General features: G+C 41.3%; 1 protein-coding gene across 3 annotated transcripts in view; it reads left to right on the forward strand.

The window, feature by feature from the left end:
* rhobtb4 (Rho related BTB domain containing 4) overlaps window positions 1-18,321 on the forward strand; it is a 193,352-nt gene that overhangs the window by 108,137 nt on the left and 66,894 nt on the right. The window contains exon 1 of one of the 3 annotated variants that reach the window (XM_034170071.1): window positions 3,760-4,043. The exons of the other annotated variants lie outside the window; for them this stretch is intronic. Coding sequence (XP_034025962.1) covers window positions 4,015-4,043 — 29 coding nt within the window. The 5' untranslated portion in view covers window positions 3,760-4,014. Of the gene's footprint in view, window positions 1-3,759; window positions 4,044-18,321 lie in introns of those variants that run through there. 3 annotated transcript variants of the gene reach the window in all.

Genomic DNA, 18,321 nt, shown 5'->3' on the forward strand with positions numbered 1-18,321 from the left:
TGCAATGAATCCATACACTCTGAATTGCATCTTGCATTTCTGTACAGTTCTTTTGTAAAATGCATTAGTATAAGCCAAATCAGCATTATCAATATTTATGTGCCACAACTGTGTCAAGTCTTCTGGTCAAAGTTCACCAGTACCCGCTTTAGGAAAAAAAAACGTGGAAGCCGCATTACTGGAGTGTGTGACCTATTTATATCTTGCCCTTAAAGTAAAATTTGCAGCTTTAAGCAGTGTTAAAGCATCGTGCCAGGTCCACATTGTTCCATGGATGATCCGTGCAGGCTGCAAAAGTAGAAAAAGCAAGTTTGTAAGCAAGGACTGGAAACTGCACATCGCATTTGTGCTGCAACTTTTATAATGAAATTATAAGATCCCGAAGGATGTGCTGAGTGGACTAAACTAGTAAGTTTACTGAACTAGTAAATATTATTTTTACTTTTATCTGTTATATATCCAAATAAACCCAGAAAAAACATTTGATAATGTCTATATTATGGTAAACTACAGCACAGATCTGATGATTCATAACGTGTCATAGTGAAGCACAGGGACTAAGTAAGTCCCTTCGGCTGCTCCCTTGTTTTTGCACTCGGGGTCGCCACAGCAAATCCAAGGTGGATCTGCATGTTGAATTGGCACAGGTTTTACACCGGATGCCCTTCCTGACGCAACTCCACATTACATGGAGAAATGTGGCAGGGGTGGGATTTGAACCCGGAACCTTCTGAACAGAAACCAAGCGCACTAACCACTTGGCCACCACCCCTGCACAGTGAAGCACAGGGACTACTTAACCATTATTATATAATTATACACTGTATATAATTCCGGTACACAGAATATAGACTCTATATATATATATATATAAAATGGTCTGTGTTTCATGACCATTCAAGATTTTCTCATCTCTCTGTATGAGATATTCGTTAATATCTACATGCAAGGGCAACATTTGGTTGTTGCTGAAGTCTCATTTTCCCAAACTTCTGATAGTTGTAATCTATCAGGAATTGTCAGTAAAATAAACTGAATTATATTCTTGATTAACAGGCTCCCGTTCATCTTTAGTTCATACTACGGGGGCATTTTGTAGTGTGAGTGCATAGATGAGGCCCATGTTCTTTCTTCCACTTCCAAACTTTTTCTAGCCTCATTTCTTGAAAGAATTCTTTCCAAACAACGATGTTCCAGCACTCAAAATTTTCAATATTTACATTGCTGTCAATGCTTAGAATCTGTTATGGGGAGTGGTGAACTTTGACCCGACCCAGCATGCACCATGCATGCTGAGATGCTGGATTGGCTTATTGTATTATCATGTCGAGTATTCAAGCTAGGTATTATCAGAGACTTTTGTGTCTGCTTAGCATGGTGAAATTAATTTTTTAAAATAATTATTTTGTGGTGTTGGATGGCAAAAAATATATGATAAATTGTAGTACTATTCTAAATATGAGTTGTAGTCATAGCAGATACAGAGGAGGGTCAAAGTAAATTGTCATTCATTATTCAACAATAAGGGATGCCAGATGAAGGCCAAAAGCATGTAACTGTGAAAATGTGATCTGAAATAAGTTTGGGTTTAAATGAATTCCAAAATTTAATTGAATTTCTACTTAAAAAATGCAAACTGTGCTTTTAAGATTGAAGACATTAAAAGAATTGGCACTACTATAATTTTATTTATTAGCATTTAAATAGGGGATTCATAATATGACATTGATAATATTGTCATAATTCACATCTCAAAAAAATTTCTAAAAAGTTCTCCTGGTGGGTGGGGGGGGGGGACAAACAAACAAACAAACAGATGGCAGAGACACAATTTACAATAGCGACCATAGCAACATCATAGATTATGTAGGGGTGGGGGGTGCTTTCCCAGACTTGTGCAAGGCATGTTTGGAAGCACAAAGTGACAGCCAATCAGAGTAGAGATTCATTATGGAATTCCCTCCAGATAAATATGTTCTCTTCATTTAAATGGGCTGTCATTTTGTAACCCGTTTCAAAAATAAACCTATATTATAATGCTTGGATTTCAGTGCAAACTAAATTTTGCCACTTTGAAATTTGGGTGGCCTTATAACTTTAACCTTAATTGCCCAAATAATTCACATCTTACATGAATCCAAAGAATAACTGAAACAAGAAATGTTGGTTGATATGAAGGGAGTTAAACAAACAAACTGTCTTCTACTGGAGGATTGAATCCGTCTCTTGCACAAGAGGCTTCCATAATCCGGTTGTCAAGTGTGATGTAATGCATCACGTGATTTTTCAACTTCCAGCTCCAAACAAAAAAGGCGCGCTGTCATTAACATTGAGCACTGAACTGAGACGATCTGATCAGGCTGCACTTAAACATCGCAACATAAAACTCTTTCTGTCGTTCAGGGAGAAAGTGAAGTTTGCACTTTAACGTCCTGTTTATTGTAATAAATAATTTTTTATTCACAAACAGACATGTATATTTTACCTGTGCATAATAAAATATGTAAAAGAAAAAAAAAACTTTTATTAAGTTCTGACCATAGAACCAGACGAATGTGGTTAACGGAGGTGGAGGCGGAGAAGGGAGGGATGGAGGTTTGCGCACAATGTAAACACAAACTAAACTTAAACTGTAAATCCTTAAAAGGATCAAACAGATGTAACTTTAATTGTAAAGTTGGAGGTCTTTGGACCCGGAAACAGATTTATCATGTGACGTCAGCGCTTAACAACCGGATAGTAACTACTTCATTTTTATTTTATTTTATTTATTTTTTTTAGAGTTCCCAAGCAAAAGCTGAGGTTTCAGTTTTTTATTTTATTTCTTTATGTTTTATTTGTTTGTTTGGGGGGGGGGACAAAACTTTTGTCCTGGTTTTCGTGCCACAGTGACCCCCTTTCAATCAATCAATCAATTTTATTTATATAGCGCCAAATCACAACAAACAGTTGCCCCAAGGCGCTTTATATTGTAAGGCAAGGCCATACAGTAATTATGTAAAAACCCCAACGGTCAAAATGACCCCCTGTGAGCAAGCACTTGGCTACAGTGGGAAGGAAAAACTCCCTTTTAACAGGAAGAAACCTCCAGCAGAACCAGGCTCAGGGAGGGGCAGTCTTCTGCTGGGACTGGTTGGGGCTGAGGGAGAGAACCAGGAAAAAGATGCTGTGGAGGGGAGCAGAGATCAATCACTAATGATTAAATTCAGAGTGGTGCATACAGAGCAAAAAGAGAAAGAAACACTCAGTGCATCATGGGAACCCCCCAGCAGTCTAAGTCTATAGCAGCATAACTAAGGGATGGTTCAGGGTCACCTGATCCAACCCTAACTATAAGCTTTAGCAAAAAGGAAAGTTTTAAGCCTAATCTTAAAAGTAGAGAGGGTGTCTGTCTCTCTGATCTGAATTGGGAGCTGGTTCCACAGGAGAGGAGCCTGAAAGCTGAAGGCTCTGCCTCCCATTCTACTCTTACAAACCCTAGGAACTACAAGTAAGCCTGCAGTCTGAGAGCAAAGCGCTCTATTGGGGTGATATGATACTATGAGGTCCCTAAGATAAGATGGGACCTGATTATTCCTGATTATTTCAAAGAAAAACCTCAGTGTGCAGGCTGCTCCAAGCATGCTCGTCCACTTTTCCTACAGCACCTGAACGCAGCACAGGAAGAGTCGTCCGGCTTGTGTCGTGACGTGTGCTGGCGGAGGCGTGTCTCTCTGCAGATCAGCTGGTGGAAATAAACAACACAAAAGAAGGCGTCTCGGCACAGACAGTCCGTGCACGAGTTATGTTTAAATGTTACTGCAGAAGACGGCCGTTTTGAAGCAGTTTAGTCTACAGACAGTGCGGCGCGCCCGCGCTCGGTACTTGTTGAGAGCGGATTGATGAGGAGGATGTGACGAGGCGCGCGGCCGTCCGGCGTGCAGGTATTTGGGCTCTTTGTCACACAGCCACTCCACGCACACAGGCTCGTCGTTCCTCGTTTTCAGGGACCGGCTGAACCACTGGCATAGTGGCATGTGGGTCAATTCCGGAACCGTCGGAAGGTAGGGACGACTCCTGCAATAACACTGGGCCACGTGACTCTGGTACACAAAGCTGCTTCTGTTTTAAGTTTCATTCAAGCGTCACCCGTCTGCTTTCTTAAGAACCAGTTTTAATCCCGTTAAATAATAATAATCTTTAACAGGGGCACGGGCGCGTTTGTGAAGCGTCTTAATAATGCAGTTATTTTACACAGTGGAATGCAGTGGATGGGCTTGGCACGTTACGCAAGAGCAGCGCATCATTTGTGGATGGAGGCTTGCGTCCACCTGCCTTCACATGCAAATAAATAAATGAATGAAACCCTGCAACACTTGTGAGGGAGTGTGCATGTGTCGATCGTAGACTGGAGGTGTCGATTTACCCTCACGCTCAAAAAAAAAAAAGAAAAAAGCCAGGTGTTTATGAATGGTTGGAGAGAGAAAGAGGGAGCACAGAAGGTCCTTTTCACTGATGCACTTCAGAGTGCAGTGTGGCACAACAGGAATGAGAGGACGCGGATCAGGCCGACACACACACTGACACACACAGACCACGCGCCTTGTGACTGTGACGTCATCAGGGCGAATTGTGTTATGCTGGTAAAGCCTGGTTCACACGGCAAGACAGTTAGACCGATATCAGACCCAATCTCCCCCTTCTGACGATCTTAAGGACGCCCTGATTATTGTGATGACGCTAAAGATAATCTTATCAAATATTCCTGCCATGTGTGGTGTGTTTTTAAAAAATGAAAGTCCATAAATTGTTGTTTTTACAGGTGCAATTGATAGAGCATGAAAAAACAAAGAAATTGACACGATTGTCAAGATTGGTTAAGAAATAAGGAGGTTATGGTAATTTTAGTCTTAAAAAAAAATCTATATTTTTTCCTATCGATCAATTACGCACGGTCATTTTTGCGTTCTCAAAAACCACGTTCTCAATATCAAATTGTCATGAAACTTCATCATTATGTCACAAAATATTATATTTCAGGGCTACTTACCTTTGAATGAGTGCTGTAAAGGCGATCATGGTTTTTACGCTTGGTAAAGTTGAGCAAAATTTTCAGCACGAACGAAGTACATGACAGAAACGGCAGAATTGAACCGACCAAAAATGAGGTCAAAGAGGAACTTCCTGCCTACGTCATTATAAGGAATTCCATGGGAAATACCCCAGCGAGACAATGAAAAAAAGAGATCTTTCTGGGGATAAATAAATGTTTGTGTGCGATAAACACGCATCGATGGAATGCATATGCAGGCCTCGATCGGGAAATTGTCTTGTACCTGTTAAGATCACTCTAGTCTGTTCGGAAAGACGTCGGGACTGCTCAGACCGGCAATCGGGTCTATTCAACATGTTGGATCGTCTTGGCCCGATATCCCAGCAGGGGTGGTGTCCCCCGACCACAAACGAGCACGCAGCCTGCTGAATGTGACGTGTAACCAATCAGAAAACGAGGCGACGGATGCACGGAGCTGAATCCAAAATCAAACCGGCTGTTATGGCTTACCAGAAAGTTCGGTGGTTGCGCTGTCTCTTTTGACCTTGTGGAATTAGGTTTACTCACTTCTTATGCACAGTTCCACCTGCTGGCCTCCGTTACACTTACATTTGTTTTTCTATGCCGTTTCATTAATGGGCAGCCACACTTTGGTTATAAATAGCTTCACGGCCAACCCATAAAATGGTAGAGAGGTACACCCGTTGAGAATATGCATACTGGACAAAACCTGCATGACGTCACCCGTAGGTTTTTCTACAATGATCTTGTTATTGCATAGAGAGTGGGTACCTCGGCGTGTGACAAAAGAAGCCTGAACACACCCCTGTCCTCGAGTCTGAACCACCACAGCTAACAGGCTATCCTTGATTCGGGTGATACAGTGAGGAAAATAAGTTTTTGAACACCCTGCGATGTTGCAAATTCTCCCACTTAGAAATCATGGAGGGGTCTGAAATTTTCATCTTAGGTGCATGTCCACTGTGAGAGACATAATCTAAAAAAAAAAAAAAATCCGGAAATCACAATGTATGATTTTTTTAATAATTTATTCGTATGTTACTGCAGCAAATAAGTATTTGAACACCTACCAACCAGCAAGAATTCTGGCTCACACAGACCTGTTCATTTTTCTTTAAGAAGCCCTCTTATTCTGCACTCTTTACCTATATTAATTGCACCTGTTTGAACTTCTTACCTGTATAAAAGACACCTGTTCACACAATCACACTCCAGCCTGTCCACCATAGTCAAGACCAAAGAGCTGTCGAAGGACACTAGGGACAAAACTGTAGACCTGCACAAGGCTGGGATGGACTACAGGACAACAGGCAAGCAGCTTGGTAGAAGACAACAACTGCTATGATTATTTATTAGAAAGTGGAAGAAACACAAGATGACTGTCAGTCTCCCTCGGTCTGGGTTTCCATGCAAGATCTCACTTTGTGGGGTAAGGATGATTCTGAGAAAGCTCAGAACTACACAGGAGGACCTGGTCAATGACCTGAAGAGAGCTGGGACCACAGTCACAAAGATTACATTAGTAACACATGATGCTGTCATGGCTTAAAATCCTGCAGGGCACCAAGGTCTTCCTGCTCAAGCCAGCACATGTCCAGGCCCATTTGAAGTTCCCCAGTGACCATCTGGATGATCCAGAGGAGGCATGGGAGAAGGTCATGTGGTCAGATGAGACCAGAATAGAGCTTTTTGGAATCAACTCCACTTACCATGTTTAGAGGATGAGAACAACCCCAAGAAAACCATCCCAACCATGAAGCATGGGGGTGAAAACATCATACTATGGGGGTGCTCTTCTGCAAAGGGGACAGGACGACTGCACCATATTGAAGGGAGGATGGATGGGGTCATGTATTGTGAGATTTTGGCAAACAACCTCCTTCCCTCAGTAAGAGCATTGAAGATGGGTCATGGCTGGGTCTTCCAGCATGACCATGACCCCAAACACACAGCCACAGCAACTAAGGAGGGGCTCCGTAAGAAGCATTTCAAGGTCCTGGAGTGGCCTGGCCAGTCTCCAGACCTGAACTCAATAGAAAATCTTTGGAGGGAGCTGAAACTCCAAACCTGAAAGATTTGGAGAAGATCTCTATGGAGGAGTGGACCAAAATCCCTGCTGCAGTGTGTGCAAACCTGGTGAAAACTACAGGAAACGTTTGACCTCTCTAATTGCAAACAAAGGCTACTGTACCAAATATTAACATTGATTTGCACAGGTGTTCAAATACTTATTTGCAGCAGTAACATACAAATAAATTATTAAAAAAATCATACATTGTGATTACTGGATTTTTTTTTTTTTTTTTTTTTTTTTTTTTTTTTAAGATTATGTCTCTCACAGTGGACATACACCTAAGATGAAAATTTCAGACCCCTCTATGATTTCTAAGTGGGAGAACTTGCAAAATTACATGGTGTTCAAATACTTATTTTCCTCACTGTAATTAAAACATATTTTTGTGGGTTGCGCTTTGCTTCTCATAAAGGTTTTGTTTGGTGTGGGCATTAAAAGTTGTGAGCCATTTATTTTCTCAGTAATCATGCATTAACAGGGCTTAATGGATCAGGCTACCAGTAGTTGCTAAAAGTGTTAATGCTATTAGAATACAACTTCCAAATAAGATGAGACTTTCACTCAGCAAGAATATTGCAAGAGGGACGTCTTAGATGATCAGATAGGATGTTTCACCACACAAGAAGCCATATTATTTCAAGTGTTTGTAATAAAATACTCCAAACCATAGAGATGGCCTCCATAGGAGCAAGCAGCTGCATCGAGTGGACCCTGAGTGAGGGAGACAGTGAGAGACGCTGGGCTCAGCCGCTGTCACTCAAAGGGCCCACGCCCCCAATTATACAGAACGTTTGGCTTAAAACATCTTAAACTAAGAAGTCAGTAAAATATTCACCCCCTGTGCAGTTGTCATGCAGGGGGAAACTATAGAAAGCAAAACAGGTTTTTTTTTTTTTTTTGGTAATAGGCTGTAAATAAGCTTATTTTTGCTCTAAAGTTGGACATTTTAACATGGACTCCTATGGAAATGTGCTCTTTTCTTGAGCCAGCCTTTTGATAGGGCTTCCTCTGAGACCATTGAAGCTTCCTGCTTAGGTAAAGCGGGATCAAAACCCCACATGATCTGGGTGTGGTATGAACACACCCTGATCTTAGAGTTGCTGAACAAAGCTAACAGGTTAACTTTGGTTTGGGGGTTAGTGTTTTATTAAAACATTTTTGTTGACTGGGCAGTGATTTTCTTGATGGATGGCATTGGAGGGTATTAAAAATAATGACATTTTTTGTCTCAGTAATGGTGGACAGTTGGGGTTAGTGTGGACTGGAGCTAACACCAGCAAAGCTACAAATACCTTAAGACATTCACATTGCTAACATAACACCAAAATTTAATTTGACTGAAATACTGGAGCACACACTTCTGAAATCATGCATCAGGACAATTAACTGAACAACAAATTGTGTTATAAATATTTGTAATGACATAATCAGAAAGTGGTGGAAACACTCAGCTCATGCTAACATTAGCCCATGTCGGCATATTGTTATGTTACGCTAGCAACTTCTAACAAATGATGTAACTTTCAAGACACGTGAATGATTAAATTCATTGTGAATGACTACTTTAAGGAGCTTTCCTTAGCTAGCTTCCTTAGGTTGTCAGCTGCAGTCTGATATTATAAAAATATTAAATATTATAAAACTTCCTCATCTTTTTTAGCGGCTTGCAAACCAGCTTTAGAGGTGCAAACTAACATTTCCTGTATTGGAATGTGTAGAATCATGGCACTGGTTGTTGTAAGTCAGTGCAACTCAAAACATGAAATGCTACAGTAAAAAAAAAAAAATCAAAACATATAAAATGAGGCTCAGTCCATGTGGGCCTTTGGACACTTGTCCACTACCCATAAAACAATGCACCAGACCCTTTACGCGCTCCCTGCAAGTGGTGTACCCTCATAGGGGTGACACCGTGTGTTTTTTTTTTTTTTTTTTTTTTTTTTTTTTTTTTTTGAGCTGAGCCTGACCGAATCCCACGGCTGTAGACAAGGTCCTCACCTGCCAGAACCCCCCCCCCCCCAAAAAAAAGTGGCCCCAGGAGGAGATCCCGGTTTCCCTAATTTGGCTGAGGTGACTCCATACCTGCATTTGTCCATCATAAAGGATCTGTTAAATGATCCTTTGTCTGTCTCATCACCCAGGACACGCTGGAGGGATTATATTTCCCAGATGGCTTTGGAACGCCTCGAGATCCCCTGGGAAGTGTTGCAGGACTTGGCCAAGGATAGGGAAGTGTGGGTTGGGCTGCTTGGTCTGTTCCCACCAAGACCCGGTGTCGCAGACCAAATGGTCTGCGACACTGGGTCTACACCGATATAATAATATGATAATCGGGTCGACAGCGATTACTGCCTTGAGCAATAATCGGTGATGCTTTGAAATGATGGCGGCGCAGTGAACGTAGCAGCTAGCAGCTTGTGCTGCTGCGGTGCTCTGATAACTTCCTCTGTCTTTTATGATGAAATAATACTGAATTTATGCGGAAATAATTGTTGTACAAAAGCTTCAGATATCTGTCACTTAGACAGATGACTGGAGGTAGTTTTAAGCAGAAATGAGGTGATAATCAGTGAACCGCTGCTGACGCACGGATATGACACATGCACAGTGAAGGCAGGGCAGACTGACTTTTAGCGGGGATTGTTCGGTCAGTGACACCGGACCTGGATACGTGGCAGAAAATGAATGAATGGATGTATAAAAATATCTTAACAGGATAGTTTAAAGATATTCTTTTTGTTTTAAGTTTGACAGTTTTAGCACAATCATACAGCACTCCCAAAAGACTGACTTCATACAAACATCGACTAACAATGACTGAACCTTAGGGTATCCCTTACCAAAAAATAGTACTGATAAGTATATAGGAAGTATACTTGAAACATACTTACATGTACTACTTTTTGGTGAGGGATACTATGACTGTAAAAGTTGTAAAAACTTTTAATAAACATAAGTAATGTAGCAACTACATTAATTATTTTACCTTCAGCATTTAACATGTATACTTTTTGTTTGTAATGAACATACACTGAACAAAAAATATAAATGCAACACTTTTGTTTTTGCTTCCATTTTTCATGAGCTAAACTCAAAGATCTGAAACATTTTCTATATACACCAAAGACCTATTTCTCACAAATCTGTCTAAATCTATGTTAGTGAGCACTTCTCCTTTGCTGAGATAATCCATCCCACCTCACAGGTGTGACATATCAAGATACTGATTGGACAGCATGATTATTGCACAGGTGTGCTTTAGGCTGCCCACAATAAAAGGCCACTCTGAAATGTTCAGTTTTATCACACAGCTCAATGCTACAAATGTTACAAGTTTTGAGGGAGCGTGCAGTGGGCATGCTGACTGTAGGAATATCCACTAGAACTGTTGCCCATGAATTGAATGTTCATTTCTCTACCATAAGCTATCTACAAAGGTGTTTCAGAGAATTAGCCCGTACATCCGACCAGCCTCACAACCGCAGACCACATGTAACCACACCAGCCCAGGACCTCCACATCCAGCATGTTCACCTCCAAGATCATCTGAGACCAGCCACCCAGACAGCTGCTACAACAGTTGATTTGCAGAACCAAAGAATTTCTGCACAAACTGTCAGAAACCGTCTCAGGGAAGCTCATCTGCATGCTCATCGTCCTCACCGGGGTCTCGGCCTGACTGCAGTTCATCGTCATAACCGACTTGAGTGGGCAAATGCTCACATTTGATAGCGTCTGGCACGTTGGAGAGGTGTTCTCTTCACGGATGAATGCCGGTTTTCACTGTTTAGGGCAGATGGCAGACAGCTTGTGTGGTGTTGTGTGGGTGAGCTGTTTGCTGATGTCAACAATGTGGATCGAGTGGCCCATGCTGGCGGTGGGGTTATGGTATGGGCAGGTGTATGTTATTGATGGCATTTTAAATGCACAGAGATACCGAGATGAGATCCTGATGCCCATTGTTGTGCCATTCATCCACGACCATCACCTCATGTTACAAAATGCTTATGCATAGCTCCATGTTGCAAGGATCTGTACACAATTCCTGCAAGTTGAAAACATCCTAGTTTTTGCATGGCCCATTCTCACCAGACTGATTAAGCATGTTTGGGATGCCCTGGATCAGCATATACTAGAGCCCGACCAATATGGATTTTTTTTGAGGCCGATGCCGCTAACGATATTTGGATGAAAAAAAATGCAGATAATCGATAAATCGGCTGATTTGCCGATAGCCGATATTATTATTATTATTATTATTATTACTTAAAATGAATAAAATGTTATTTTTGGACCCTCAACAAAAAAGGTATGAGCTAAAAGCTGAAGCTTTGTCCTCATATTGATTAACTTTATAACAGAGAAGAATTTTCAAGTTCAAAAAAGCAAAAATGCAATTGGAGCAGTTAGGGGGCTATTCAAATGGGCTAACTAGTAAGATATCACTTCTGAAAACGATCTTTGCCATATCACGTGAGGTAAATCTGCCCTACGATTGGATTTTGGAAAACCATGTGACGGAGAACCAATTGGACACTCACATCTTCTATGAGGAGTACCAAGATGGCCGATGGTGAATCGAAAGTCCATGGAGTTAACTTTTCAGCAAAAAAAAGTAAGTTTCTATCTCATATCATTAAAACGTTATTTACAATTTAGTAAAGCAAGGTCCCAGCCGTCGTATATGATGGCGTCGGCCCCAGAGGGCTAATGGCAAACTGCAGTAATTCCCGGAACCCTTCCAGATGACCAGTGAATCTGAATGTTTCAACCTCTTAGCAGTAAAGGAAAGTTTTTCATGCTAGAAATAAGGTCTACACAACGTGGGCTTAATAAAAAGCGTGACCGACGCAATGAAGCACATTTGTTACATTACTGCATAAACTGAGTTAATCAAACTGAGTTGAACTGAAATGGGAGAAATCTGGGGTGAATGTAATTGCATAGTTATTACAAACAACATCCTTATAAACTTACTTGTATGCTTTTGTCAGCCGATCAGTGCAGTGTGACGGCGAACTACGGGGGCCAATGATGAACACATTTAAGCAGGGGTGTAAGCAGCTCTCAGTTCAATGGAGTCAGAGCTCCATCTACTGGACAAACGGTGCAAGGACATTTTACATTGCCGACACAAACATTATTTCAGTAACTGTTCTGTTTATGAGAAATTATCGGCGTTCTATCGACAAAATTTCGGCCGATAGTGAGTACTTTGCAAAGGGCTTATATGGGCCGATAATATTGGCCGGCCAATATATCGGTCAGGCTCTAGCGTATACGATGGTGTGTTCCAGTTCCTGCCAATATCCAGCAACTTTGCACAGCCATTGAAGAGGGGTGGACTGACATTCTACAGGCTACAATCAACAATCTGATTACCTCTATGTGAAGGAGATGTGTTGCACTGCGCGAGGCAAATGGTGGTCACACCAGATTCTGACTCATTTTCTGACAACCCCCCCCCCCCCCAACTCCCCCAGTAAAGCAAAACTGCACATTTTAGGGTACCCTTTCATTGTGGCCAGTCTAAGGCACACCTGTGCAATAATCATACTGTTTAATCAGCATCTTGATGTGCCATACCTGTGAGATGGGATGGATTGTCTTGGCAAAGGAGAAGTGCTCACTATGACAAATTAGTGAACAATATTGGTGAGAAATAGGTCTTTTTATATAAAAAGTATTTTAGATCTTTGATTTCAGCTAATGAAAAATGGCAGCAAAAACAAAAGTGTTGCCTTTGTATTTTGTTCAGTGTAAATAGTCTGTCACATGTATGACATCAAGGTATTTTTAAATGTGTGTGTGTGTGTAGGTTTTTTTATGTTTACTCAAATCTATCTGCATCCCTTAACAATTCATTTTATGAGCAAACCTTTTGGTATGTTTCTCCTGCTCTGTGACAGTGCATGCATTCAAAGGGAAAACAATGGCCATCTGATAGAGTAACATGCCTGGGGCTGTGTCATTATTTGACATGTATCAATTGTTGTGGAGTTACGATGTTGGTTCTTGAAAGGGATGAAGGAAAATGGTTTGAATCAGATCCAGGTCTGCCTCAAAATGTAATCATCTGTTTCCTGACTACAGTCCATCATTGCAAAACCTTATGTTCAAATCAGCCTACTTTTGAACTTACTGTTTACATGGACAGATGCAGGAAATCACATAATCGTGACGGATGTTTGTTGTTGAAGCTAAGGATAACTAGAAAGTACATTGCCACATATCTCTAGCAGGGTATAACTAATTATTATGTCTCCACCAACAGATAAAGGTAAAAAAGAACAAAACAAAGAAACAAACAAACATACAAACAAAAAATGGATCATTTCTAAGCTGATGGCTCTGTGGATACGAGACCATCGTGTGGTCTTTCTCTGGTTATCACAAGAGCTGGACATCAGCCATTTTCCGGCAGATTTCACTTTTAACAAGAGATTTTGTCATGGAAAGCCACGCGGAGGCTTTGCGCGTCACGACCGATTTGCTGACGAAGCGAGACAACGGAACACCTCTGTTTCGTAGTGTTAGAGGACAAGTTGGGACATGTCCAGCTCTCCACAAGTTCTTATACTCACTCGACTGGTAAGCACTGAAAGCCGAGATAGACATGTCTAAACTTGTCCTCTAACACTCCGAAACGGAGGTGTTCCTTTGTCTCGCTTCATCAGTGAATCGGTCGTGACGCGCGAAGCCTCTGCGCGGCTTTCCATGACAAAATCTCTTGTTAAAAGTGAAATCTGCCGGAAAATGGCTGATGTCCAGCTCTTGTGATAACCAGAGAAAGAGCACACGACGGTCTCGTATCCACAGAGCCATCAGCTTAGAAATGATCCAGTGGTTTGTGCTGTGACATCGCAACTCGGTGCGCGGCGCACCAACCGTCCTTAAAGGGGTCCTTAAAGCTGTAGTTAAAGTCCTTATTCTCTGTGAAGCCTGTAAAATTTTCACCAAAAGCCAGATAAATTTTTTGAATGGTTTCCAGGTGCCAGTCTCTAACAGCTTCTGAAAAAATTCTGATTGGAAAAAAAAAAGTCCTTTTCATTCCGCCATTTCCAGACAATGAAAATCCGACGAGGGGGCAGGACCACTCCTTCCACAAGGCGTGCTCACAGGCGAATGACGTCACCAACAGACGTGGAAAAACTCACGCATGCGCACGAGGGTTCAAGCATGTCTGACGTAAAAACATATGAATGAAATCCATATAGTTTTAAAAAAAAATAAAAAGGACCGTTACTTTATGGACACACCACATATTCCAAAAAAAGTTGGAATGGATGCCTTTTAGGGCTAGTGATGAGGTAAATAAATAAAAATAATAAATATTATTTAAAACAGGTCATGTCAGCAGGTGGTATGGTATTGCTTTTTTTTTTTTTTTTTGGAATGTATTACAACCTGAAATGCAGGAATGGTTGTATATTCACAAATTAAATAAAGTTGATGACGCAAATATGAAATATCTTGTGTTCATACTGTCTGCAATAAAATAGAAGTCAATGGGACTGTAATAATCACTGCAGTACCCCCATACTGTCCCATCTTTTTCTGAACTGAGGTTGTAAGCCTGATTCTGCAAAGAAAAAGGTAATTCAGTAATTTGAATCGGGTTCATACTCATACGTCTGTTATCGTCTGTCATTTGTTCATGGTAATAATTCAGCAACAAAGAGTGTGCACCATTCACTCTGTGTGTGTATTGTCAGAATGGGAATTATATACTTTCTGCAGCTTCTTTAACGCAACCAGTGCAGTCTGAAGGACTTTACATTTATCTGTTCTGGTGATGATTAATATCAAAATGCATTTTGATTTACAGTTCAAACATTACTCATTTTCACACTTGACATCTCCCATTCGTCCCTCGTGACCCAAAGTACTACACATGTTCCATTTGTCCCTTCACTCATTAGAGCAGATCAGTTCAGTCTGCTGTTGATTAGCTGAACACATCTGACTGAGCTGATCTGCTCTGATTAGTTTAGGCACAAATGGAAAATGTGTAGTAGTTTGGGTCCTGAGAACCAGGATCGGAAAACACTGGATTATTGCATGGCCTCTATCGAAGTAATAATGACCAGCCATTACTGTCTTCACTAAACCACAGAATGGGGGGTTTCAGACTTGGGTTTATATATCATAATGCAGAAAGTTTATGTAGCTTTGTGATGTCATAATGCTGGTTCTTGAAATATAGATGAATGAGCTAAAGGAGTTGAATTCAAATCAGATGTCTGATTTTAATCCTTCAAATAGTGACACAAAGATCAAATACTCCTTAGACTTAGACATTCCTCTGAGAGGAAAAAAAAAAAGATTGGCCACTTTGACTTTTTAATCGGCAGTCAATTGCAGAGTCAACACAGAGTCAAAATTAAAAGATGCTCCAATCAGATTGAAAACTATACCACATTATTTGCCTGATCATAAAGATTCAAAAAGGGTATAGTTTGGGCTATGTATGACTGAATGTTATGGGATAAACACAGCAAGAATGGTCATTTTCAGTTTGTACAGGGGTCAAAAGCTAAAGTTGCTCCAATTTTGCTAAAAGGTGCTGTAAATTATTAGTTGAGTTAACAGGGTTTTAAAAAGGAATAGTTTGGACCATGTATCATGCTTAGTTATCACATTATGGGGTAACATATGTCACATATCATAGAATCCAGTGGACATAGACCTTGTTTAACCTTTACTTTGGAGACCAAGCATTCAACACTGTCAAAACTATTCCATTTATTAATCCTATTAGCTCAACCAATAATTTGCATCACCTTTTACCAAAATTGGAGCAACTTTAACTTTTGACACCTGTACAAACTGAAATGGACCTTTTTTACCCCATAACTCCATAACATTCAGTCATAGATAGTCCAAACTATACCTTTTTGGATTCTTTATGATCAGACAAATAATGTGGTGTAGTTTTCAATTTGATTGGAGCTTTTTAATTTTGACTCCTGTGTAATTCTTCAATTGACCCCTACCTGGCTGCCTATCAAAAATTTAAGTGGCCAGTTTTTTTTTTGTTTTGTTTTTTTTCCAAAACAGTAATGTCTGATGTGTATTTGTGCCAAATTTGGGGCTTGTATCACCATTTGAAGGATTGTTTCAGTATCTGCTGCACTATCAAGTCATCCCTCACACAAAACCATTTTTTTTTTTGTTGTCATAAAGTAGGACTGTTAGAAGCAGTGCCAAAAGCATGATTCAGATGCACATGTTTTTAGTGATCAAACAACAATAATTGATTGAAATTATTACATCAGAGTTGTTTAGAGTTAAACAAAGATCTGAGTGCAAGTGGGACAGAATTCTGAACAACCAGCTTCACTTATTATTGTGTTTTTTTTTGTTGTTTTTTTTCAACCATGATTTCCTTCAACTAGCAACAGGTATACGTGACCTGTGTAAATGTCACAAGTGACACGGATCACAGTTGCTCTCAGTATCTGTCCTGAGTACAGTCTGTTGTACGCACGGTTCAGTTAAACATTGATCAGTGTTATTATGTTTGCAGTCAGATGGATCTGGAACATGATTCTGTGACCGTCAGCAGCATATTGGAGCTCTGATAGGCCCACATGGATGAGTCACCCCTCATTATCATACAAGTCTGTGTTTTGAACACTGTATCTGGCTGTAGTGGACAGTACAAACAGAACCATTTATTGTGTTTTATGGTGTGTTTGTGTGTCCTCTTAGCACAGCATGTTAAAAGTACTTTGCACCTTTGACTCTGCTGAACACTGCGAGTCAAAATGTACATTTATGAACTGCATATTATGCAAGTCATTGAGAGTTTGACTTGTGATGACAGAGACTTTTCTTTGTTTGTCTAGCACCTCCCATGTTCTTAGAATTTCTTGATCATGTCTGCATAAAATATGTGGTCTGGACTGTTGTATTCAGATAAACCTATTGACAGTGTGTCTTCTTGTTGGAGCACCCTCATGACAAACACAGCGGCTTATTTAAGAGCCTTATGACTTCAGACAGAAACATTTAGAATCCACACACTCATCCATAAGTTTCTAATTTATGTGTATCTTTGTGTGTGTGTGTGTGTGTGCATATAATAATAGTGGTGTCACAATCCATGTATTGAACCACACAGTGCACACATGACACAGTACATACAACAGTATGCAGAATACACGATACAACTCTGTATGTCTATCACCAAAATCATGTGTTGCATTGACACATCACATCCGATGCATTTGACTTGCATATGTAACTAACAGTGTGTGGTTGTGTGTACAAAGAGGTTCAGTGTTGTGAAAGTGTCGTGACACGGACCCACAACAGGGGGCGTTAATGAACGGACAATGGATAAGCCAAAAAGTAACAATTTAATGTTGTGAATCGCACAACAACGTACAGACAATAACAATATGGTGGACTGTCAATCATACACCAGGTGACGTGTGGGCAGGCTCGACGATAGAAGACGCCTGGAGAGAGAAGAGCTGGATCCCCACACAGCTTCCAACACCAACGGAGCTGAAGAACACCGGAGCCGCCAAGCCCTGCGTCCCAGGTGGCCGCTGTCTTCAGCAGTCAGACCCGGTACTGCTGGCAGGGAACAGAGACAGTCCAGATGAGTGTGAGTTCGCACACTCAGTAATCCCACAGTCTGTATTAAGTAAAGGAGGGAAAACCTCCACCTCCAATCACACACACTCGTGCAGCTCCTGGTCAACCACTTATCTGAGTTGGGGTATGAGGCGAAGCCGTCGCTGTCACACCAAACGCCAATTCTCCAGATAAGGAAAAAACTCCAGGAAAACGGCTGCAAATAGAAGTTCAGGTTAAACACACACAGTGTCAGTCAACAGAGAAATTACCTGAATGGTAGTTGATTTCTCGGCGAGGAGGTGGAGTTGCAGTCCGGTCTTTGTAGTGGTGGTGATGGGTGACAGCTTGTGTTGATTAATGACAGCTGTCACCTCCAGCAAAGCCGACGCCCTCTCGTGCTTGAAGCCCGCACTTCAAGCAGGGCGCCATCTTGTGGTGGTGGGCCAGCAGTACCTCCTCTTCAGCGGCCCACACAACAGGACCCCCCCCTCAACGGGCGCCTCCTGGCGCCCGACCAGGCTTGTCCGGGTGCCGCCGGTAGAAGTCGGCCAGGAGGGCCGGGTCCAGGATGAAGCTCCTCTTCACCCAGGAGCGTTCTTCGGGT

The sequence above is a fragment of the Thalassophryne amazonica genome, chromosome 5 (assembly GCF_902500255.1).
Source record: "Thalassophryne amazonica chromosome 5, fThaAma1.1, whole genome shotgun sequence".
NCBI lineage: Eukaryota > Metazoa > Chordata > Actinopteri > Batrachoidiformes > Batrachoididae > Thalassophryne > Thalassophryne amazonica.